The sequence below is a fragment of the Mixophyes fleayi genome, chromosome 5, assembly GCF_038048845.1.
Source record: "Mixophyes fleayi isolate aMixFle1 chromosome 5, aMixFle1.hap1, whole genome shotgun sequence".
Classification (NCBI taxonomy): Eukaryota; Metazoa; Chordata; class Amphibia; order Anura; family Limnodynastidae; genus Mixophyes; species Mixophyes fleayi.
The window spans coordinates 241,180,227-241,206,885 of record NC_134406.1 but is presented as its reverse complement, the minus strand read 5'-3'; the positions used below and the strand labels follow the sequence as shown (position 1 = coordinate 241,206,885).

Genomic DNA, 26,659 nt, shown 5'->3' with positions numbered 1-26,659 from the left:
TCAACGAAACTTTCTCAAATTTCAAAAAAGGCAAATCCAATATTGGAGGATGCATTTCTTGGTTAGAGTAGAATGTCAATACATTTAATGCTTTAGCAGTATAGTGCATTGTACTGCTCCTCATCTAAGATTTTATGACCGTTTCACTTTAATTTTCTACTTGTCCTTTATTATCATTGTCATCATCATCTATTTATATAGCGCCAGTAAATCCGTAGTGCTGTACAGAGAACTTACATCAGTCCCTGCCCCATTGGAGCTTACAGTCTAAATTCCCTAACACACACACACAATGAGAGATACTAAGGTCAATTTGATAGCAGCCAATTAATCTACCAGTAGGTTTTTGGAGTATGGGATGAAACCGGAGCACCCGGAGGAAACAAACTGAAAGACGTGGAGAACATACAAATGCCAAACACATAAAGTCATAGTCGGGAATTGAACTCATGACCTGTGAGGCAGAAGGGCTACTAAGTACTAATCCACCATGCAGCCCTTAACAGGTAAAATACAAATTGACATAGAAAACAATTCTATCAATCAATGATTATTGAAAATATAAATATGTTAAATAAATTTGAGGATGAAAAATTCTGTGAATTCTTAACATTCTGTTGCATGAAATGTGCATTTCAAAATTTGTGTGTCTGTCATAAATAATTCAATAATGCCAACGGCACCACTGTAAAGAAAGGAAGAGCTTTTCAAACTGTCTTTGAATGCTTTGCAAAGCTTTAGAGACCAGCCTAGCAATGCATACAGAGTATATCCGGCAAAGGAATTCAGCTGCAGAAGCTTTAACATGAGAATGTTTGGAAATTGCCAGAAAGTTCATGTTATTTTTTTCCTCCTAAAACTTTATTCACAGACTGGTCCTATACAGTTGCTATAAACAATTATAATGCAGCAGATTCAGGGAACAGATAATCTAGATAACCGATCCCGGTATTAGCAAAAGGTTATTTAGCCACTGTCTGAGATGACAAGACGGCAATTGCCTTGTTCTCAGTCTTATACAAATAATTAATGTATCAGTATATCTTGCATGAACTGTAGGTGGTTTGTCTTGGAATAAATAGATACAATATATTATTAAAAGTGACATCACAAAGCTGATTACGGAGAGCTGGTTACTGAAAACTAACAAATTAAAATTTGCCCTTAGTAATAACTCTGAAATGGATGCAGTATGAGCAAAGTCTAACTAAATGTAGTTGCACAATATTTTGCAAAAGACAGCAGGATCTTGGAAAATAACAGTTACATTGTAAATCACACATTACCAAATGTAACCCTAAGGGTAAGTCCAGATGGATTTTGTTTGCAGCGTATCTGAAGCTTAAATGGAATTAATGAGCTGATTCATGTTTAGGAAAAATGTATGTATTTAACTAAGTCTGTTCCTTGGGTGCTCTTTCTGTCCCTTTGCACTTTTCTATCGTAAATCATTTGGAGACATCGGAATGTAACAGACTTGCTCTGAAATACACTTTGTGAATTGTTGAATGCATACATATAAATGGAGTCTAGGAAATTATGTTTAAGCTGGGTACACATTACAGGTTTTTTAACAAATATCGTGCTGATCACACGATAAACGACCGTTTGGTAAGATGTCACATTAGTGTGTACACTCCCACGATCATGGTTTATTGTATCAAAGCCCATCTTATCGCTTGATTTGATTTGTTAAAGTTTCTAAAAATCACGATCAACGATGGAACAATGTCAGGCAAACATGGAAGTGTGTACGTAGGCACGAACAGCAGTGTAGACAGATCTCTATAGATGAGTCACAATCTTTTCAGCAGATGGTTATGAGAGTTGAAGGGCACGGATCTGAAGATAAATCGTGTAGGTGTGTACACATAAATCTGCATGCTCATCGGGACTTTCAAATGTTGGTAAAATCATTACAGAACTCTCATGTGTAGTCAATTTCTGTAGTGTTTACCCAGCTTTATTCTAGAGCCACTGACCTTGCCATATATTATTTTTATAATACCAACAGTTCATTTCTAAAACATACTAGTAGGTTAATTGGTTGCTAACAAATTGACCCTAGTCTCTGTCTGTGTATGTTAGAGAATTTAGACTGTAAGCTCCAATGGGGCAGGGACTGATGTGAGTGAGTTCTCTGTACAGCGCTGCGGAATAAGTGGCGCTATATAAATAAATGATGATGATGATAATTTTTACTAAAATAGTGTGCTTCTTTTAAACTAGAGCTATTAAGTAAAATTAACATTGATTTGTGTTGCAAAATCCTTAAATACCACACTGGTAAAGGTACCATGTTAATACGTTGAGCAAAACGGAAATGACTTGTAATTCCTTACTGAAACATCTTGCTGTAATTCATCCTACAAGACGAGAACCATAAAGAAAAGAGGATACAAAGGGAATGGCAGATGGGAGCAACATAGCATGATAGCAATGGAAAGGAGATAAACACACACTCGAGTCATAAGAAAAAAACACTGTCCTTAAGGAAAACAGATATATGGAGGTGAGGGAATACAACAGCACAAAAATCAACTGATTATAGCTCACATATAAATTAGAAAATGGGGGTAAATAAGGATGGAAAATAACAATATGCAGAGAGCTGAAAGATAATGCAGCACAAATGATACAGTAAACAGACACTGAATTATTTTCAAACATATCAAAGCAATGAGAGATTAAAATAAAACGTACTTGTCTACTCTCCCGGAAGTCAGTATTTAACTTATGTGCAAAACAGAAAACTAATTTGCACCCCTTGCATTGTAACATAGTTTTGTCCAGGAGACTTAAATAAGAAACTTCTTAATTTAATGAATCAGGCCCCTAGTGTTTAGACCAGGCCCAGACATCCTGTGGCTCTCCAGGTGTTGTGAAGTCCCAGCATAATCTGACAGCTATTTGCTGGCTATCAATTGGCAAAGCATTCTGGGGCTTTTAGTTTCAGGACACCTGGTTTGCCACCGGACTAGGCTGTTTATCTAACCCATAAAGTATGCAGAGCGGAATGTAAGCATTTCTATTGGATGGATTCCCTCTTTTGCCCACTAGCTCTTATCTGGTGGGGTTATGCCAGCTAATTCTGCCAAACTGTGCAGGTGAAGTAAATTCAGTAGCTCCTGTTGCCAGGGCTTTCCTTCTGACAATATTCTCAGGTTTACTACACAATAGTTTTGAGAAGAACTAATGTGAAATTGTGAATAACTAGCTATAATATGACTACATAAATTAATGGAAATTTGCATTAAAGTAGTTATTTTTAATTGCATTAATGCAAACCCCAAACCTTTACACACAAGAGCGTTCAAACTCTCGCTGCCAGGTGCAGTCAATCAGCTTACATGATTAGCGAAGCTCCGGAGCTGGAAAAGAGGCCGGCTGATTCCTCAACAAGGTTTTCAAACAGAAGTTAGAACACATTCAGAAACATTCTAATATCCATTCTGATTCCTCAACAAGGTTTTCAAATAGAAGTTAGAACACATTCAGAAACATTCTAATATCCATTCTGATTCCTCAACAAGGTTTTCAAACAGAAGTTAGAACACACTCAGAAACATTCTAATATCCAGGCTGATTCCTCAACAAGGTTTTCAAATAGAAGTTAGAACACACTCAGGAACATTCTAATATTCAGGCTGATTCCTCAACAAGGTTTTCAAATAGAAGTTAGAACACACTCAGAAACACTCTAATATCCATTCTGATTTCTCAACGAGGTTTTCAAATAGAAGTTAGAACGCACTCAGGAACATTCTAATATCCATTCTGATTTCTCAACGAGGTTTTCAAATAGAAGTTAGAACACATTCAGAAACATCCTAATATCCAGGCTGATTCCTCAACAAGGTTTTCAAATAGAAGTTAGAACACATTCAGAAACATCCTAATATCCAGGTTGATTCCTCAACAAGGTTTTCAAATAGAAGTTAGAACACACTCAGGAACATTCTAATATTCAGGCTGATTCCTCAACAAGGTTTTCAAATAGAAGTTAGAACACACTAAGAAACATTCTAATATTCAGGCTGATTTCTCAACAAGGTTTTCAAATAGAAGTTAGAACACACTCAGGAACATTCTAATATTCAGGCTGATTCCTCAACAAGGTTTTCAAATAGAAGTTAGAACACACTCAGAAACATTCTAATATTCAGGCTGATTCCTCAACAAGGTTTTCAAATAGAAGTTAGAACACATTCAGAAACATTCTAATATCCAATAAAAGTCAAAATTCATCACAATATATGTAGCAACATGGAGAAAGAAGCTATGTCATAAATTGCTCACACACCTTTGCTTTTTTGAATCTACTTTGCGGATCTTCCTTTCTTGTAACCTTTGCCTAATTTTACCTTTTTATCACTTACTGTCATAAGACTCCAGGATTAAGATTCACTGATCATTAACTACACTAAGTTTTTATGTATCAACTTTTTCTTTATTCATTCCACTTTTACAGCCTTGCGTGACCTTTCATAGAAAAATGCCTTCTGCTTAATTTTCATATAAATGTATTCAATTGTACCCACACTGCACTGATTTAATAGGTGACCATGAAGGAAATACCATTTTATTTTAGGCAATCACTTACTTCTGAAAAGCCTTATTAGCTATGTGAATTATTTAAAGGACATTTCTTCTTTGATCTTTATCTGTTTGATGTACTTAAATTGTAGTCTTATTATATAAAAGCAGAACATTTGTTAGCTATGTTATGAGAAAAGAGAAATACGTATAAGGAGTTCAGCAGAAATGTACTGTTCAGAAGGCAAGAATAAGAGAGAATAGGCTAATTCTGATTGTACTCTTGGTGTATTTTGAGCATGTGAAGAAAAACCTTTTGTGCTCACATCATTTGTCTGCACTTAGGAGCAAACATTCAAATTTTACAACCAGTTTGTTGAACCTGTTTGAAAATAGGGAGCATCACTGGATGCTCTGAATGAAGGCTACCACCAGCAATAGTCATTATCTAGGGCTTTTGTCTATTTGATAAACAGACCCATTGGGCCTAAGTCATTAAGGAGAGTAAAGCGAAAAGAAAAGGAGTAACTTTGCACCTGGGTAAAACCATGTTGCATTAGAGGTGGAGCTAAATTTAAAATGTGGGGACAGATGTATAGTCGGGGTAGGGCATGTCCTAAATGATCTTTAAATTTCAGTGTAAAAATATAGCTATCAAGTATGTGTGTGCTACATGAAAAAACAGCCAGTATTTTCCTTACATGCAAAATAATAAACTAATTTGCACCCCTTGCATTGTAACATGGTTTGTCCAGGATGAAATTTACTCCTTTCGTTGCCATGCTCTCCTTAGTGACTGCAGTCCATAGTGTGAAGATTGGACATTAGAGAGAGATGAGAGGTGCAGCAGTAGTGGAGGCTTCTAAATGACATGGAGTGGTGTTTAATATACAGTATGATCTGATACACCATGTGCGGCCAAGGCTAGCATGTCTCTTGACAATGAGCAATAACTGTAGGTTAATGGAAACCTAACGGACATCAAAAACACAAAATGTTACAAATAAATGTGTTTACTCATGGGTCCGATAAGAATTTGAGACATGTGCCTGATGCATTCAAAAGCTTTGACATGCATTTGCAGATGCGTAGAGAATGCAAGCCGTATCAAACTGTAGAGAGCTTTCCCCATTCAGTTCAATGGTTTATCCATTCTGTTAGAAACCACTTAAAGAAGGGCATTGAAATGAATGTAAAAAGCTACTATAATAAATAAATAATTTAAAAAGGCACATTTGAAGACTAGTGCTACCCACTGCTAAATGATCAAAGAATACCCTTTAGTTCCAATACTGGCCACTTCTGATGGACTGATGGTGAAAGGGAGATCTTGGGGACCCACTGCTTTACTCCCACATCAAAAGAGACTAATTAAATCTCTAGTTATATGGAGAAAAAAAACAATTGACAATATTATTGAGTTCCATTCATTTCAATGGTGACTTCACATGCACTGGAAATACCATTGAAATAAATGGGCCATTAAAATTAATGAGAAACAGCAAAAATCGCTGGTATAACTGCTCTTGTTAACAGTTTAGAGGATATGCACAGAATGTGCTCCCATGGAGATGATAGGTCTTATTAAGTAACATGCTTTGAACACACTGAAATGAAGTAAGGAGTGTCAAAAATGAAAGGCTCTTACTGCCGTATGCAGTTATACTGTATTGCACAGGTGTTAAAATGCAAGTCAGAAGCAAAATGTTAACACCAGTGGATAAGGGGCCTTAATGTGCAAAATTGTTACATCCTGCACTAAGTACCAGATATTTGTTATTGCATGTAAATTTTTAACTGTGGAAGTGTCTGATAAATTCTGAATATCTGTATCATCATTTGCTAGGAAAAGTGATTAAGATAGATGTGTAAAGGAGGACTAAATCTTGAAAAAAAAATATTACAGTAGGATAGATCATCATCATCATCTATTTATATAGTGCCACCAATTCTGTAGCGCTGTACAGAGAACTCATTCACATCAGTCCCTGCCCCATTGGAGCTTACAATCTAAATCCCCTAACATACACACAGACTGAGAGAGACTAAGGGCAATTTATTAGCAGCCAATTAACCTACCAGTATGTTTTTGGAGTGTAGGAGGAAACCCACGCAGACACAAGGAGAACATACAAACTCCACACAGATAAGGCCATGGTTGGGAATCGAACTCATGACTCCTGTGAGGCAGAAGTGCTAACCATTAAGCCACCGTGCTGCCCAGGTAATTGAGAAAGTGCTGTATAATAGTTTCATGTTTGACAGAGCAGCTTTCTTTTTTTTCATGATAATCACTTCCCATCCCAATGTATATATTTAAAGTTTCAGGTATCTCATACATTCTATAACTTCTACTATATATTATTACTTCTACTTCAATATTACTTCTACTTAAAACTAGAAGTAGTATCACAACTCAATGTTTAACATACAATTTGGAACTATGAACTAGTGACATCACTGAGCGGTGAGGCACAGTATTAGGGCTAGATATTCATTTGGTCGACATTCAGAAAGTTGACAAAATTAGGTTGACAATTCAAATGTCGACAGTATTATTAGGTCAACAATTCCAAAGTAGACAGTAATATATGGTTAGGGTTAGGGATGGGGTTAGGATTAGGGATATTACTATCTACCTAATAATACTCTCTACATTTCAATTGTCAACCTAAAAATACTTACAATGTCATTTTTGTCGACTTTCAAACCCTTTCTATATGTCGACCATATAAATGTCTTTCGTTCATACAGTATGTATCACACCCATGAGATCAGAGAGACATACATTGCTGTGTTGCCCTGTAAATACATCATTGTCCTATCTCTTCTGTGGACTTCACAGCAACTTACAATTCATTTAGCCCATTCACCATAGAGGGGAGGAAAGTGCAGAGAAGTTTAAAGAGAGCGTCGCCAGGCCCCAGGCCCCAAAGCAAAATTTGGGTATAGATCAGCAATGCTGCTCTAGCTTCCCCTTCTCCTTTGAGATAGGATCGGCAGCCTCAGCCAGGGAACGGGTTCGTCAGGCCAGGAGCCTGGTCCTCTGTCCTGGTGGATGGTTTGGCATTAGATATAAGCAATAAATAATAATTATTATATCTACATATACAGTTACAAAGGTCTGCTGAGCACAGCAAAACTGACAGGTAGTTTTTGTAATATTGTAATTAAAATGGTTAAATTATTAACAAAGTCATTAATTAAACAGTAACAACAGAAACATTTTACAACTTCATTTACTGTAGCATACAAAATACATTTCAGCACTGTTATTTAGTGGTACAAATTACCGGGATGAGCAGCATCATGGTGAAATTTTGCAGAGATGCAAAGTTTTAAGGCTACAATCTGTCAGTTCTGCTTTTGCATTGCCGTTCCGCAGTATATTTGCAAATTTACATTTTACATAAAGAAGACTGCATGTATAGATCTGGGACAACGACAGTCAGTTCATTCTGATGTGTCGTGGGTTAGGACTGGCATCGATTTTGGCCCAATTCCACCAGCAAGACGTGCAAAATTTCATGCCCTAAAGCATAATGAGGTTTAGGAGCACTAAACTGCAAAATAGCAATTTTCAGAGATGGCCCGTGAAGATAAAATACATTGTTCACTGTTACCCTCTGTTAAAAAGTAAAGTATTACCTGCCCATAACTTTACAGATAGCTGTAACTCATCCTACATCTTTAGGATGGTGAGCTGATGAGGTCTGATGTAAGCCGAAACTGTGAAACTGATTTGCTGTTATATCACTGGCCCTGTGTATGAATTAACCAATCCATGCTGTGCATTTCTGCAAAGCAAGTGTACCTAGCTGTCATTGTCTGCCTACATAAGAACCTCCCTCCTAACATGTCAATCTGCTGAAGAGGAGTGAAAGGATAAGAACCTGGTTAGATAAGAACCTCCCTCCTAACATGTCAATCTGCTGCAGAGGAGTGAAAGGAAACATGGTGGGCTTATTTAGTTAATTATAAACACTCCATTTATTTCATTCGTATTATGCACCTCAATAATATACAGCCTTTAAAATGTATTAATGTTAAATAGTAGCTTTACTGAGAGTGAATGGACATCTGGGGGTAAATGTATCAAACTGAGAGTTTAGTACATCATCATCATCATCATCATCTATTTATATAGCTCCACTAATTCCGCAGCGCTTCACAAAGTACTCATTGACATCAGTCCCTGCACTATTGGAGCTTACAATCTAAATCCCCTAACATTATACATCCAGCAACAGGAACACGAATCAGCTTACATCCTACGCGTTTCGACTCAAGGCAAGAGTCTTTCTCAAGGTTGCTGGACGTTTATCTGATATGACTGGACGTTTGATTATACACGCAGGATTACAGCTAAATCTGGTACGAATATACACATTACCTTTTTATACATGTTTTAATCTGTTAAGCATGACATGCTGGTTATGCAATAAACATGTTTTTTAAAAGTTAATGCACCAGATTGTGCTTTATTATTATTTTTTGCATTATTCAATCAGTGGAGTTTACTCTGAGATGGGATGTGAAGGAGAGTTTTCTGAGTATACATATACGAGATGCCCAATACCATTTGCATTCTTGTAAGCATAACATCATTGGGGGAGTTGGATATGAACAACACAGAATTTTTGTTTGGTGTCGTTTCCGTTCCCTGCACAAAGTGAATGAATATAGAAGATCTATCTTTGGGACTTCTTTTGGGACTATCATTATTAAGTTGTGAACATATTGCACTATTATTGTCCCTGTTTTGTGTTGTCTGAGTTTGTTATAGGTCTGGTGTACCCACCTATAAACAAGGAAAATCATTTATCATCAAGTGGGAGAAGCCTATATCCATATTGAACATCTTCTATGTGTTTGAAAGTCTGCGCTTGAACGTACGTGGTCCATGATTTTATAATATTGTATTTTGGAGGGAGGTGGACTCTTCATTCCACGTATTAGGCTGCAATCTTAGTGAAGCGCCACATCATCCTACATTGTGTATAACAGTCTAAATCCCTTAACATACACACACACACAGACCGAGAGAGAGACTAAGGGCAATTTAATAGCAGCCAATTAACACATCACATGTTTTTGGAGTGTGGGAGGAAACTGGAGCACCCGGAGGAAACCCGCGCAAACACGGGGAGAACATACAACTCCACGCAGATTAAGCCATGGTCGGGAATTTTACAAAATGATAGCTAAAATCTGATTGGTTGCTACATTTACCCCCTGGTGGTAAATTTATCAAGTGGCGGGTTCGAAAAAGTGGAGATGTTGCCTATAGCAACCATTCAGATTCTAGTTATCATTTATTTAGTACATTCTACAAAATGACAACTAGAATCTGTTTAATTGCTATAGGCAACATCTCTACTTTTCAAACCCACAGCTTGATAAATTTACCTCCTGGTTTGTATAAATTACGTTTTAATTTTTGTTTTTACATTGGTTAAAGTGTGTCTTCAAATGTGTTTTTTCCACAAAAGTGCAGTTGGAACTTACAAGATGCTTCCCAATAAAAGTATAGGTATAAGGTTTAAAGGTTTTTGTTTGTGGCACCTCAGACTTGTTGGAGAATTAAAGTCCTTTTGCATGGAGGAAAGCTTACACATTCACCCATTAAATGGGAAATGCACCTTTTCCACCACTGGCTCAATTTACTAATCCCAGACCACTGAATGAAATTTCGTTTTTCCAGTTCACAAAACAAGGCTCTCTTGTGCACCTAATTTACACTTCGCAAGGAACCAACCAAACCCTCCCAGCACCATCTTGAGCGAAAGTAGTTACTAAATGACATTTACACTGAGCTTTTACATTTTTTGGAATTGAGACCTTATATTCTCAGATGCCACACAAGCAAAACATTATTCTTTGCAAAATGTCAAATTAAATGTCACACGCTGATTCAAGTTTCATCATATACATGTATATCTTAACTTCACAGTAAAGTTCAAGGGTCACATATATATCACCAACAATATGATTTAGTCTTGTTTAAATCATATACAACACTGCTGACAAGGTACTTGTTACATTCGGTGGTAATCGTATTACCGATGACCACAATTCCGACATCCTTCATCCCTACACAAAAAAACCGATTGCACAAAAAAACGAAGTAAATACAAGCACACTTGCCGCTTTAAATTAACATTCATCTAAGTTGCGCACACGTCACACTCAAGTGCCGGAGAGCTGTCCGTTCGGAATCACTGCCTGTCAACCTGCGGTGCCATCGGACATCTGCATCTTCGGCTTTCAGGCAAGTCTGCAAGTATTTACTTCCTTTTTTTTGTGCAATCGTCTTTTTATTGTAGGGATGAAGGATGTCGTAATTGTGGTCATCAATAATCCGTCCCCAACCTGTTACATTAGCCTATTACCAATATGATGAAAGGATAAGTCTAGTCGATATGTTCCATAAAAGCCTATTCACTTTACCTTCCCCCAACATCCAAAATATCTATTATTCTGTTGTTGTATGGTTGATCACATTTACATGCATCAGCTTATCTGCAGCGCTAAGGGTTATAACCATTTTAAAAACAGCTGCAACATTTTTGTAACAAAGTGAGAAAAAAAGGTTATTTTGTAGTGAATAGTGAGCCCGGATCACAATCTGTTCAAACTCATTTGATAAATGTCAGCTGAAGTCTCCAGCTCACATGGAAACATATCTTTGCAATAACTGTATTTTGCCCCAAGGGAATATGTTTTAAAACATCTTGAACTGGGTTCTCTTTAAAAATTTAAGCAACTACTGAAACCAATTTATTTATCTACAAATAAAAAGTCAGGAGCATTATTTCCTTATATGTACCGTAAATCTCTAACATTACTTATTGTATTATGTTTATAACTAGAGATGAGCGACAATGAGTTTTGTAGGGGGGCAGGGAAGGTGCAAAGTTCTGCCAATATAATCACTAGTTCAGCTTTTGCTTTGTCTTTACATGGAATTTAATTCCAGACTCTTAGTAAATTTATAGTCTATAAAGTAGAGCTGGAGCACCATTGGTCAATTCGCTCTGTTGCGTAATTTGGTTGGGTTGGAGCAATACTGGGAAAACATAAGTTCAAATTCCATTGGTGAAATGTGCACAATTTCACAGCCAAATATGGAATGAGATGAATATTTTGCTGAACAGTTTAGAAATGTTCACTCGTTTGTAACCCTGCTATGTTTTTTTTTTTTTAACTCAGATCACCATCAATAATGGTTTTGCTTATTTGATCTCAATTCCTGCTCCCTTCACGATCTGCAGAATGCTCAGAGATTTTCTATTCATTCTTAGAAGACTGCCAGGGCTCTGATTTATGCTTTTCTTAGGTTTAATTTCCTTATTAATGAGATTCCCTAGCTGGTGACATAAATCATTTCACCAACCTGCTTCAGCCTTCTGCTGTTTTTCAATTTTTTCCAGCCTGCCCAGCAAAGAGTCGATTTTCGTTTTGATTTGGGTCAGTTCCTTTTTGATTGTTTGCAGCTCATCCGATTTCACTGGAGAGAGAAAAATGGAGAAGAGCTTGAAAACAATAATTGTATACCAACAGACAGACTACACAACGATCTGAAATGTTCTGTGCATTACGGTGCAGTCATGGGGTATAATTTATATGCCTGTTATTTCCTATGTTGTAGGCGATTGTCAGTAAATATTTTGCAATAGAGAATAGGGTTCATGTAGAGAATCACCAAGTATGTCACTTTCAAAATAAAGATCTATCATACAAACTATGTTTAGAAATGACATTGCTATACATAACTGAACACTGCCTTTATTTTATCCAAGTGCCAACTGGCTGCCAAATGCAACATAATTGTATGTGTTTCTGCAGTATATTGTACGCTGCTCTGAATTCTATTACCTGTAACTGCACAGTAAGTGGTGTTTGTATGTGTCTGAAAGGAAGGTGTGTGTGTGTCCATAGGTCTTGTGCGATCAATCAGAACAGAACAGAACAGGTATTGTGACCCACAGCAGCCAACCATACATAGGCTCTCTTTAGAATTACACTATATTGCTTTGTCACTGCAAATATAGCTTTGTATAAACCACATCTTGATAAAGGGGTACAGTTTTCAGGTAGCTACAGTGGTCGAAGTGGAAAGTTATAAGTGATGGTATGGAAATTTAGAAGTGGCGGTATAGAAACTAGACGTGAATGGAATTTGATAGTTGTTCAATGAAGGCAGTAGGAGAAATGACGGCATGGCGTACCACTGTATACCATCTGTGTGGAGTTTGTATGTTCTCCCTGTGTTTACGCCGTTTCCTTCCACATTCAAAAAACATACTGTTGGTTAATTGGTTAGGGAATGTAGACTGTAACCTCCAATGGGACAGGGAGTGATGCCAATGACAAATATTCTCTGTAGAACACTGCGGGATTGGTGGTGTTATATAAATAAATGATGGTGATGATGATGATGATGATGAAGATACCCAGGAATGTAACAATGACAAGGAGGCACCAGCTAAAACCAGACTAAAAGCAAAGAAGCAAAGTTTTTACTACCACCATAGGAAGGGTGCACTGGGGTCATGAGTTCAATTCCCGACAATGGCCTTATGTGTGTGAAGTTTGTATGTTCTCCCTGTGTATGCGTGGGTTTCCCCCGGGTGCTTCATTTTCCTTCTACACTCCAAAAACATACTGGTAAGTTATTTGGCTGTTATCAAATTGACCCTAGTGTGTGTGTGTGTGTGTGTGTGTGTGTTAGGGAAATTAGACTGTAAGCTCCAATGAGACACGGACTGATGTGAGTGAGTTCTCTGTACAGCGCTGTGGAATTAGTGGTGCTATATAAATAGCTGATGATGATGAGGGGAAATAATGATGGCAGATTCTCTAAATGGATTGGTGGCTTTTTCTTGTAGCGGAAAGGTATCAATAACAATTATATAACAAATTACACAACAGCAGTGATTGATGTAGGTAATTATGTGATTATTATTTATGAGGTCAGTAATTCCAATAATTTTTTAAAGTAAGATTGTATATTCTGAGATTCAGGTACGCTGTTATATGTGTATATATTTACGGCTCTAATCAGAAATCCATTTTTCTCAAATGTAAACACAAAATCAAGCATGGGTCAAATGAAGTTCCAGGGTCAGGGTTAAATAATATAATAATATAAAATAATATTCTCTTCATTTTTAAATTTGTCAAGGAAGTGATCGCACGTCCATTCAGTCTAACAGTAAATATAGGCAGATTAGTCCATGTCGTATGTCTATTTCACACAATTTACTTATATTCAGATATAATTTTACTAAACTTTATCTTTGCAGATCTGTTGTATCACAGTTGATTGATAACCAGAAACAACAATTTTATTACCACATACAAATCCCTTTTGGAGAACCTAAGGGAAGTCATTGTCAATGGCCTTAACATTAAATATGACTATCAAGAAATGTTTTCCAGTTTCAGCGATATCTTATGTATGAATACTTGTTGATTTAAGTGTAACAAAAGTATATCGTAGATGAACTGAGAATCTAAGGGGTAGATTTATTAATAGTTCTAAAAAGGAAAACTGGAGGTGTGGCCTGTAACAACAAATCTGATTCTAGCTATCATCTATCTAATACATTCTTGAAAATGATAGCATCTGATTGGTTGCTATGGACAACACCTTGAAGAGTTGAAATGGCCATATGTCATGCACAGATGGTGTAAGCTTACTCTTGAATTTAATAGACTTCAGAACATGCATTTGACAAGTCAAAGAGGTATATTTATTAAACTGCGGGTTTGAAAAAGTGGAGATGTTGCCTATAGCAACCAATCAGATTCTAGCTGTTATGTTGTAGAATGTACTAAATAAATGATAGCTGAAATCTGATTGGTTGCTATAGGCATCATCTCCATTTTTCCAAACCCTCAGTTTAGTAAATATACCCCAAAATGTTGAAACATATGCCAGGTACATGTACAAATATATATTTGCAATGCAAGACACTCCTGAGAGGGTGAATACACTTTGTGCAGGAAGCTATAATAGTTGTTTCCTTTGATTCAATATGCCTGTTCTGAGTGTTCTGTGGAAATGTCTCAGTATTGCCAAAGATGAGTTGCATTCCACATTATGCTGCAAATGGTCCATAAACATAAATACAAATTAGTCTAATAGGAAAACTGTTATAAAAATATATCTAAAGAATGCAATTAAAAAAGATAATTGACATTTTAGGTAAACTTGTTAGCTGAATGACTAAAAACTTTTGTTCTTTCAAGCAGCCAATGATAGTTTCTGTGTAGCTCCTATCAGTGTTCTTTAATAGGTATACAGATAGGAAGTCTGTGGTGTAACTTAAAATGGTTTCCCCCACAGATTAGAAATAGCAATGTATACTGTAACTTAAAAGTAGATAACTGTAAAGAATACATAAATATGGCTAGAGGACATAATATATTGATGGGTTTGTTTCCAGATACATATGAGAGGTTTCTTAAAGTTCCTCATACATTGTTGAGCCAGTTTATCCTTGAGAATCGATAAAAAGCTTTGCTTTGCAATTCAGTTTTCCATTCCATGCCATTATTATGCTGCTCTTAGTAATGAGAGTCATTTTTTTATGTAGCTATTCAAAATATTTTTACATTTAATGGATCTTAGCTGAAGTCATTGTTTCTTTCTTTAGAAGAAAAACTCATCAATACTATAAGTGATCTGTGAATTTGTGCAAATTCAGTTTCAAAAGATGCTTAATGAAAAGGAGTACGTTTCTGGATCTGAGAGAAATGACTTCTGTAAGATTAATGGCATTGGAGTACAGTATCTTTTATATTAGCTAAATATATTTTCATCCAAAAGGCAAATCCTTTTGCAGAAATGGAATGAATAACCTAAGAATGAATAGACACTTTAGCACAAGCAGATTATAACAATCATTTCCTGTATTGTTATCAGTGCCATGAAAGTAGGGAATAAAAGCAGGAATCAACCAGAAGTACATGAACAAATGGTTATGACGCTTAAATAGAAATCTTGGTTTGTAAGAGTTGTTAAAAATATGTTTAAAAAAACATATATAGGGGAAGGTATGACTATGTTACAGAAATGAATATAAATTTAATAAATAAGATGATTTAACATATAAATATAGTTATTCTCATATATATTAAAATAGTTGCCATTATAAAAGACTATTATTGAACAATTATTCAAAGAAAATTACTCTAAGAGGGAAGTAGTGCCTTGCACAGGAGTTATAAAAGAGTCTTAAAGGCTGACTTCACTCCCAAATTTCTTGTAAAACTTAAGTGGGGGACGGCCAGAGAAGAAGCATTGCACCACCGACCCCAGGAGGGGGGGGAGTGAACCTTCGTTGCCGAGATTCCATCACCTCTGGGCCCATGCACACACCATATTGTTACACTCTGAGCTATGACTACCATGAGAGTAAAGTGGCCAGACAACCAACACTAGGAAATTGAAGCTAAGAAGACCACATCCTATGGTACAGGAATTTAAAAGTCTTGACGCTCCTCTCCATTCAGATATCTCCTATGTCAGCAACAAAGTTTCGGTCTCTATACAAGTGACATATTTATCATAAATCAAGTAAAAAAAATGATGCGTTTATTGTGTTATTATCATTGTTATTCTATTTATCAGTTATTTTATAGTTTTATATTAGGTTGTGTTGAAATTAGGTTTGTTCTGGCTTTCACTCAGCAGTCCTATTTAGGTGCCGGGGATACAGGGAAAGGTGTTGCGATATATATCAAACTTTCTAAAAAGCAAAAGTAGAAGTGTACATAGCAACCAATCAGATCCTACCTATCATTTATATAGTGTGCCCTAGAAAATAATACCTAGATTTTGATTGGTAGCTATGGGCAACACCTCCACTTTTTAAAAAATCTACGTTCATTGCCTTTTCGATGGCAGAAGATAGTGACACTGGAATTCCAACCTGTTGCCCTAGCAGGTCTATTAATGCCAGCACAATCCAATACATTTAGCTACTCACTATCTATAATTTGATATACTGTTTAATAAGTTTTTTTTACTTAAATTAGAATTTTAAGTCAAATAAACCTGAAATGAAATAAGGATGTGCCTAGTTTACTGTGTTACAAACACTATTATAAAAATTATTTAATACATTGCATACATATTTTACCTCTGAATTGTTTAGGGTGACTTTGAGTTTTTCCCTCTGTCTCAAACTATGTTTACAAACCAGTGTAAGCAACTGTATTTTGTAAATGCAAAGGTATTTCAATGGCATTTAATAAGTGCTTGCTGCGGTTGTTGGCGTATGTGTGCCTTGTCAGTTGTCCAACAAACCTTTATGCTTTTAATAGTTTGCAGATTTTATATGAAAACCTTTTTTGTTATACTGCCATTCAGGGAAGAGGGCATTGCCATTTGTACTGGTCTGTTACTCCCTTGGTTGTATCTATTTCTGAATACAGTAAATGGATTCAACAAATCACTTTATTGCAAAAATCAAAAAACTTTCACATTCTGAAAACATATTGGTGTCGGTAATGGGATTAAGTAAACTACAAATAACTCAGAAACATTTTCTCCCTAGTTTGATTTATTATATAAATGTACTATATAAGATATAAAAATAAGAATTTGTTTATCATGTGCCCAGATGGATATTCTGTGTAAAATAATTTATTTTGTGAGACAGATTAACAAAGTCTGACTGAGAACATTGTAAAAATATTTCAGCTTTTTTTTAGCTCCCACAATTGTAGAACAACAGGGATCCGTTGACTCCCATGGTTCGGAAGATACACAACATCAGTTCCCATGACTTTCCAAGCTCTGCGAAGGGCATAGATATCCCAAAGAATCTTAATGTATGTTATTAGATATACCATAATACCTGGAGCCCACTATTGCAAGAAAGTTTGTCATAGACCCCCATTTAAAGGTTAAGTCTACTTTAGAGATTCTATAATCCATGCATATGTGTATTTGTGTTGCCTTAAAGTACAATAATAAATATATATACAATTGTATCCAATGTACAGAAATAAATTCTCCTGTTGTGGAATCAAAGGGCAAAGAAAAAGAAAATATACATACACATACATATACAATATACATATATATAAAGTTGGACATTCGCTTTAAGATGAAAGTTTAGTGGAAGATAGAAAAGGGAGAATTAAAAGCCAAAAAACAGGCCTGTATATGCTTAAAACATGGCAACGAGATCCCGTCACCGCTGTCCTGCTATGTAATGCCGAGATTCACGGCATCGGACGGTGGGGGATGATGCCTGATGACAAAATTTGGGTCATTAACCTCTGCCAGGAACCAAGAGGATGTCTGCTCTTCTGGGAGTGCTGGAGGGCTCCCCAAAATTCGGAAGCCTCCCAGACTTTGCAAGAGAGTAGGCAAGCATGGTTTTACATGTAAAATACAACATTTAATGTAACACTTTAGAGCTGTGTGCTCATATACATTGAAATATGCTGATATCTTTAGACTCAGAGTGCAAGAATCAAATTATAGGCTACATGCTTGGCTTAATAAATCCGAAAACATCAAACATGCGTAGAAACAAATAGGAAAGTCAATTCCATAATGAGATCATGCGTGAAAGAAAATTACTATTCTAAGTCTATATTTCAGTCTATATTTCCAACGTGTATACAATTTGTTTCAAGCCACTTGAGCAACAAATGGAATTTTTATTAGTTTTTTACAGTCTTTCCTTTCTGCTTTTTAATTCATGTGTGCTTAATGAACTGCACATTTTTATTTTTTAATAGATGATAAAACAGGGATATTCTATGTTACGAGACAATATGGACATAAAGGGCCTCATTTAGATTTAGGAGCAAATCCAGCAAATTTACATTTGGACAATGCATTTTGCAATGGAAGAGGTGCAAAGTGAATTTTTTTTTGCATGCAGTAAAATACTGGCTGCTTTTGCATGTAGCATTATTGCCTATAATACGTGTGTAATAGTTTTTGACAAATAAAACATATTTCTGTGCTTTATTAAATTTTATTAAGTGGCATATTTGCATTTTGAAGGTTGCTTTTTTAAATGAGTTAGCTGTGTTTTTTAAAGATGCTTGTGTTTATCTGGAGTAGGCTGCTGCAGGGGGGTGGGACCAACTGCATGTATGGCACAGACTGTGGGCATGGTCACTTCTGGTTCAGGTAACTGTGAGGAAGGATGAAGAGCTGAAGAAATCAGAGATGCATTGGGCATTGTTTAAACACAGTGTATGAACAACTGAAGTGACATCAATGTGTGAAAAATATCCTGTAAACTATATACTTATATTCTGAGAATAGTGATTCAACACTTATCTTTGGAGAACAGTGATATCACTTTTTGTCACGTGACTTATTTTGAAAGTGTTCTGCAATGTAATATGTAACATTATTAGTTAAGTTAAAAAAAAACACATTGAAATGCACAAATTATAAGGAATATTGTTTACCATAATGTAAAACAAACATGGTATTAGAAGTCAGTTTGCAGATCTGTGAACCTGTATAGTCATTAAACTCCTAAGTAGCTAATGATAGATATATATATATATATATATATATATATATATATATATATATATATATTACAATAGTGGGTACATTGTTCCAATTTGCCCTTGTTAATCTCTGTAAGGTATACCCTACATTTTTCACTATGTGACATGATAATAATAATAATAATAATAATAATAATAATATTATAATAAGGAATGTCAACAAAGTTTTCAAATAAGCAATATTAATAATTCATCTCAAAGGATTTGGTTGTTTTATTGAAAAACTCAGAATTAATTGCAAGCACTTACATTTTGATCCCGAGGAAGCACCACCAGAGGCAGATCTTGTCCCTCCTTTTAAAGAAAACACTCCTTTGCCTCTACGTGTTACTGGCACAGTTATACGGGGACGTTTCAGGGGGATAACTGCACGAGGTGGAGGTGGAACGCGTCCATGTCCATAATCAAACAACCTTTAAAATAATAATATCATGTTAGATTAGATACAAAAAGAGAAAATAATGTAAGAAAGTTTGTGCATATATATACTGTATATATATATATATATATATATATATACACACACACAAACACACATTTATATATCTGATATAGATGGGGGTGTGTTTAATGCCACACACTCACTGCCTCAGTTTCACAAGGCTATACATCAATACCCTGTTAATGTATAAATACATGCATTGTCTACATGTTGGCTTAGTTCCTTGTCAATATTCGTGCATAGGCAGAAACCAGATAAGCTGAAGTTCTCTATGCTGCTGTTAACATTATATAGCTTTGACTAGTTACAAGTCTCCACCATTTTTTTTCCTACACATCTATGATAATTGTATTTGAACAATGAATGTAATAGATGTTCTGAGCCTACTCAAATGTACCCAATAAGAACTGAGCAAGCCAGGCTGGTTTTCACAAAACTATGCCTTCACTGCAAAGAGATCATCATCATCATCAAGATCATCGTCATCATCATCACCATCATCATCATCACATTATCATCATCAGTATTATATTGCACATACAGTATATTGCAGTCTGTTCTATCTGTTAACACATGGCAAGCAATGTTTAGGCAGAGCGTACTTACACCTAGAGAGTATATTTACTAAACTGCGGGTTTGAAAAAGTGGAGATGTTGCCTATAGCAACCAATCAGATTCTAGTTCTGTTAATTTAGTACATTCTACAACATGACAGCTGGAATCTGATTGGTTGCTATAGGCAGCATCACAACTTCTTCAAACCTGCAGTTTAGTGAATATACCCCCTATACTCAAATGGAAACGTATATTGAGATCCGCTTGTATTTGAATATGTTCAGCACCAGTTCTAAGCTCTTTGTTTAACTGCAGATTGCGTCCGAACATGAATTAGGCCCAGTCTGCATTCTAATATCATTCCATAGTAAGGCTGCATTATCCCATTTATAACCCACTAGGTTTATTCCACTTAGTGTAGTTCTTAAGAGAGCAACCTCAATAAAACAGCAGCACAATAACAAATACAAATGCAAAATAACACAAACTATAAAAAGGTAAAGGTACAAATGTGCTTTTTATATCAGAATGGCATACATTATATGCAAAATGAATGACATATGGAAGTAGAAAATACACCTAAAATACATTTACAAACGCAAAGATACATTTCTCTGCTTGTTTGTAATAACATTCATATTTCATTATAAATACTTTTACTTATTGCAGGCTAGGGTGAGTGGAAAGACACTCGTTTGCCATATTTCACTTTAAAACAACACCTCCTTTGCTTGCTTGTCTTTTACAGCAACCAGATATGATTTAACAATAGTAATCAGTAGTGCTCTTGCTGTCTGTTGATGTTCATCCTTCTAGATGAAGTAATTGCACATCAGCGATAGGACTAACAGCTTGCAAATTAAAATCAAGATCCATTTTGTTTCCCATTTCCTGTATTGTTCCCACTCATAACCTTTACAGGATGCTTCACACACTCGTGGATGCAGTACATACGCTTAGTTTTATTCTACTTATAGACACATAATGGAAATAAAAGAAACGGCTCATCAATTTTTAAAGTACCACTCAGAGATATACAGTACATTACTTAATATACAGCACGGTGGCTCAGTGGTTAGCACTTCTGCCTCACAGCACTTGGGTCATGAGTTCAATTCCCGACCATGGACTTATCTGTGTGGAGTTTGTATGTTCTCCCCGTGTTTGCGTGGGTTTCCTCCGGGTGCTCCGGTTTTCTCCCACACTCCAAAAACATATTAGTAGGTTAATTGGCTGCTATTAAAATTGACCTAGTCTCTCTTTCTCTCTCTCTCTCTCTCTGTGTGTCTGTCTATCTGTGTTAGGGAATTTAGACTGTAAGCTCCAATGGGGCAGGGACTGATGTGAATGAGTTCTCTGTACAGCGCTGCGGAATCAGTGGTGCTATATAAATAAATGATGATGATGATGATAAATGAAGTTTCATGCAGCCAGGTGCAAACTATCATCCTCTGTTACCAGTTATTTCAGGCTTTGCTTCTCTCAGGTCCACAGCCCGATATAAAACAGATCCAGCTCTCAAATCATTTCATAAGTGAAATGCAGGAAGTCTGCACATAGATATAATGAATACACATTTGTCATCCTACTGATACTACAATTTGGATGTGTTTGCAAATCTAATCTTCTCAGTCTTTCTTCAGCTCCTCTTGTTAAACAGATTAAAGAGTATGGAATCTATGCAGAACACCATGGGGTAAATGTATCAAGCTGAGAGCAACCAATCCGATTCTAGCTGTCATTTTGTAGAATGTACTGGAATACACAAATTATAAGGAATATTGTTTACCATAATGTAAAACAAACATGGTATTAGAAGTCAGTTTGCAGATCTGTGACCTGTGAATCAGGTCACATGAATCAGGCCCAACATGCATCCAGATCTAACTATGGTTTCATTGCTTGTATTTGCTTAGTGTACTTTTTAGTAAGAAACTGATAACTAAAGCTCTACACAGTTCAACACTAGACTGCGTATTTTGCCTTCTCGCTTTATTCCCGATTGTCCATTACTGTTTATATTTACGCTGCTAATTATTCATTATCTATATGATGCAAGCATGGACCATTGAGCAAATATAAAAGTGTCAGTAGGATTTTTGCTGATAGAGGTTCTAGTGTTTAGTAGAAAACTGCATTCACCCACACAATAGACTACAGTTATGTTTGATTGACATATGACAGCTCTAAAGGGATCAGCTGGCACCATATGTTCTTCAATTTTCTAAAAGATAATGGATAGAATATGTATTCAGGGAATTCTACAGTACTTATTTTTAAAGTTTCTGAAACATATGGCCAGGGCATTAAATCAGATGTGTCGTCATTTAGGGAGAGCAGTCAGTCTAATCATTTTTGTCTTTATAGCAGGCTATTGTTCACATTTAAATTTAAACTGATAGTCCCTCAGTGATCTACATGCTAATGTCTTCAGAAGTAATGAAAAATAAACCTATAAGAGGGCTAGGAATGCTTCTATAAATATAAATGTATAATCGGTGGGTAGGGTCACATGGGAGCTTTTCACGCTAGCGCCTTTTCAGCTTCAGAAGCGCCCATGTTTATTTGTTGCAGAATCTTTATTGCAGCTTGGAAAGCTGAGCAGGTTTTACTGCTCACAGTTTGTAATGAGCTCTAAAATCTGTGGAATTGATCAAGGTAATAAAATTTAATCAATTAAAGTTGACCTACCAGTTAGTAAAGCTAATAGTCTTTATTTTCCAAGTTTAGGCAAAGTTAAAGCAGAAATATGTATCATTTTACAGTGCTCATACATTAAAAGGCTTATGTCTGATAACTTAACCTCTTTTACCTTCTTACTCTTAAATAACTATTACCTTAGAGTAACGACACGAGACTTGAGTGTGGCAAAAATTAAATGATTTATTTAAACTATGGTGGAGGAGAATAAAGCAGTCAGTCAGACATGTGCCAGGCAAAACCCAACTGTCCCAACATAACCATTAGGACTTTATCATCTGGGGAACAACCAAACCCCTGGGTTCAAGTGGGGGACCAACCAATCACACCCCGGTCGCACATATCTACCTTGATGGGACACCATGTTCCCATTTAACAGAACCCGCCAATCCTCTGGGCTAAACGGAAAGCAACCACAGGGCAACCCACAGGGGCGGTACCTGAACCGAGACTATAGCCGATTCACTCGAAGAGAGGTGGGTTCATTGTGCCCAATACCGTAAATGTGCACGCAAAAAAACCCACTGGCCGTCGACTGTACTGCATTTTCCAGCCAAAACTCCATCCAGATTCGCGGACAGCCATGTCTGCCGTCAGTAGCTGATACCCATCCTAAACAGTATCCAGCCGGTTCCATTTTCCAGGAACCAAACGAAGCAGGGAGGGTGGGTGGGCAACATCCAGATCTGCAAGGCTGAAAAACACTCCGCCCATCCAACTTATAGCCTCTGCTCTCCTCCCCTATGACACCGGATGGGCGTACCCAATAGTTAACTATTAACACTCCAGAGAATAATTCAGTTAAAGATACAGCAAAGCTTTTATTATCCTTCGTTCCTATCTACACCTCAGTTCTTATTTCTCTCAGTACTATGACTGAACTTTAAAATGTTCATTTTGGTGATGTTTGGCACGATGCTTTAATGTTGTGTGAAATGTATGGCAATACTAATCTGTGTGTTTCTTTTAACAATCCATAGCTATTATGCTATTCTCTGAAGCGTAGGATGACTTGCATGACCAATTCAAGTAACGAGCCAAAATTGTTAAGACATTTTAAAGTGGTGGTATTGAACAAGCAAAAATGTCATATTAATTAAACTACATCTAAGTACTCAAAGTACAAAAAGGAAATGCAGTGTACAGTTCTACTTTAAGCCAGTTTATTTAATTTTTTTGTAACAAGATCATATATATATATATATACATTTCACCTTTCAGTGCTAATTAGTATAATTGTCTTTTGCTACATCCGAAAAATATTCAATTAAGGTTTTTTCACCCCTAGAAACTATACCTTATTACAGATAACTGTTATTTGAAGTGTTCTTCTTTATAAAGTGCTTCACAATTGAACGCTACTTGATTCTAATCAGAGGCTCAGAGCGGTAGACATGTACTTCATGGTACAGTAGGCAGTTCTGAAAGCCATTTGAATGTAGGATTTAAGTGTCAGTACACTTAATGGCTGCATTTGTAAGAAGACATTATAATTCACTTTTGTGATTTGTTGCTCTACCTCAATGGGTTTTACATCAGGAAGGTTGAAATTATTTTCTGAATTCCCCATGTCCATTTGTTTCGAGTGGTTAAAGATTCATGAATTCATCCACAGGAACAAAGGAGATCAGAATTGTAGATTACTACTCCCGCACAAGCATTAGTAGATTAGGAGACAATACATTTTTAAGTTTTCAAAAGTTTCAAATGCTGAAATGTATTTTAAATTGTAAATTTCAAAATTATTTCTCAAATCTTACAATTTTAAGAAAACATTGTGTTAGGATGAGAACATCTTTGCAAACTTGTACCAATAACAACATAAACACATTTGGAGTAAATACTGTATGTAAAAGCAAAAGAAGAACCTGTAAAAGTAACATTGAAAAGGAGAGAAGAGAAAGAAAAAGAGAAATAAATTGAGGTAGAGATGATGCCAGTTCAAGACAAAGAACTATTCACTTCCCATCTCCCCAGTTGGCACCCCAAAATACTTGACAAGTATACTCTTTTGACAAGCGACTGTAAAAAAACCACAACTTGAGGTTCTATTCAATTTATATACTTAAATTGTCATAGAGAAGAAGGCAGGAATTTCCCCCAAGGTACCAGGAGATGAGATAGAACTGCAGGAGGAAGGTGTCAGGATTCTAACATGTTACTATAATCCTTGGATTCTATAAACAACAGCCAGAAGGACAAGTTTCTGAGAAAACTCATGGTGATCTCTAGATATAAACACCATTTCTTCCTGTATGCTCTAAGGACCGTTACTGTTACAAAGCTACACTGAGTATTGGTTGGGCTGCTGCATTAGTGTATTTAGAAACTGAGATCCTACATGGCTGTTTAACAGTGTACTTGGTCTCACAAGCTCAAACAAGCATTCAAATAGATTTATCCACAAGGGTTCCTGTATGAAGATATACTGTAGCTGCTGTAATAAGTTGTACAGATATGAGGTGGTGCATACCATCCTGTAGTAGATAGAATTTGACTGTAGTGCCCTAGACTTTAATTCATAATTTACTTGTTCTCCTTTAGGGGCACATTTAACAAATGACGGTATTGCACTATCGTGCACTTACCGTGAAAATAGGTGGAGGAAGTCTGCAATTGATATTTATGACAGCTCCGTTCGACTGTTCAATCTTCAAAACCACTAATTTTCACTGCAGTTCGTTTTTTCTAACAGTCACCATTCAACAGAATGGTGACTGCTCCTGGCCGCAATCTAACAAGTCCCGAAAAAACATTTTTTTCGGGAACTTGTCATGTTAATGCTGAAGCTGGCGTACATGAGGAAATCTAATGCTGTCAGCTCTGCTCCGGAGAGCAGAGCTGGACAGCGCATGTGTGGAGGGATCACATGATCCCTCCCTGTCACTCACAGCTCTCTCTCTCTGCAATGATAGTTGCAGAGACAGAGAGGGGATCTGTGTACTGGACATGCGCACTTGAAGAGTGAGGAGAAGACCTGAAGACAGCGCTTCCGAAGAGGGGGGTAAGTATGTTTTTTTTTATCACTGAAACAGCAGTTTTTCGGAACTGCTGTTTCTCTGCACGGCTGTACATAAATGTGAGAAGTAGTTCAATCCTTATCATTGCGATAAGGATTGAAAACTACTTTTCACTTTATGTGAATAATGATAAATGTGCCCCTTAGTGACTTCCATGTTCCACTGGACTCTATGCTGTATCTTAAGCTGGCCACACACACTGTGATATCAGCACAAAACAAACATATTTACCTAATATTCTTCGGTTTTATTAGTTGGCGGTGCTTTTAGTGGACATTTTTACATTTTTTTTTAACATGTGTGCATTATATTAAGAGTAGTTTGGCTAAAAAATGTTACTGTGAAAACTTTTTTGGGTTTGTGCATTTTACTATGTATAACCAACAATAAACCTTATACACATAGAGAAGTGAGTTTGAATAAAAGTTTATATTTCACTACCACTGAGTCATGCTGGTATAGAAAACTCTCTAACCTCAGATTTCTGTCTGGTTGACTTCATTATAGCATGGGAATGACTTGGCTCATCACATCATCATCATTTATTTATATAGCACCACTAATTTATCAGCACTGTACAGAGAACTCACTCACATCACTCCCTGCCCCATTGGAGCTAACAGTCTAAATTTCCTAACATACACACAGACAGACTAGGGTCAATTTGATAGCAGCCAATTAACCTACTAGTATGTTTTTAATATTACAAATGTATCCAGATAGTAGGTCCCTGTTGATAAAGAAACATTGGCACAGATACTCTAAACTTCATTATTAAATTTAGGGAGACTTAACCAGATTGTAAATTATTATTATTATCATTTATTTGTTAGGCGCCACAAG

The 26,659-nt window shown here is 36.3% G+C and overlaps 1 protein-coding gene across 6 annotated transcripts in view; it reads right to left on the bottom strand.

Annotated features, from left to right (window-relative positions):
• The window catches only part of RALYL (RALY RNA binding protein like), a 479,279-nt gene that overhangs the window by 11,166 nt on the left and 441,454 nt on the right, over positions 1-26,659 (bottom strand). For all 6 annotated transcript variants that reach the window (XM_075213728.1, XM_075213729.1, XM_075213727.1 and 3 more), the window contains 2 exons: positions 19,348-19,511; positions 11,933-12,046 (listed from right to left, as the gene is read on the bottom strand). In XM_075213728.1, the coding sequence (XP_075069829.1) occupies positions 11,933-12,046; positions 19,348-19,511 (278 nt within the window). The remainder of the gene's footprint in view (positions 1-11,932; positions 12,047-19,347; positions 19,512-26,659) is intronic.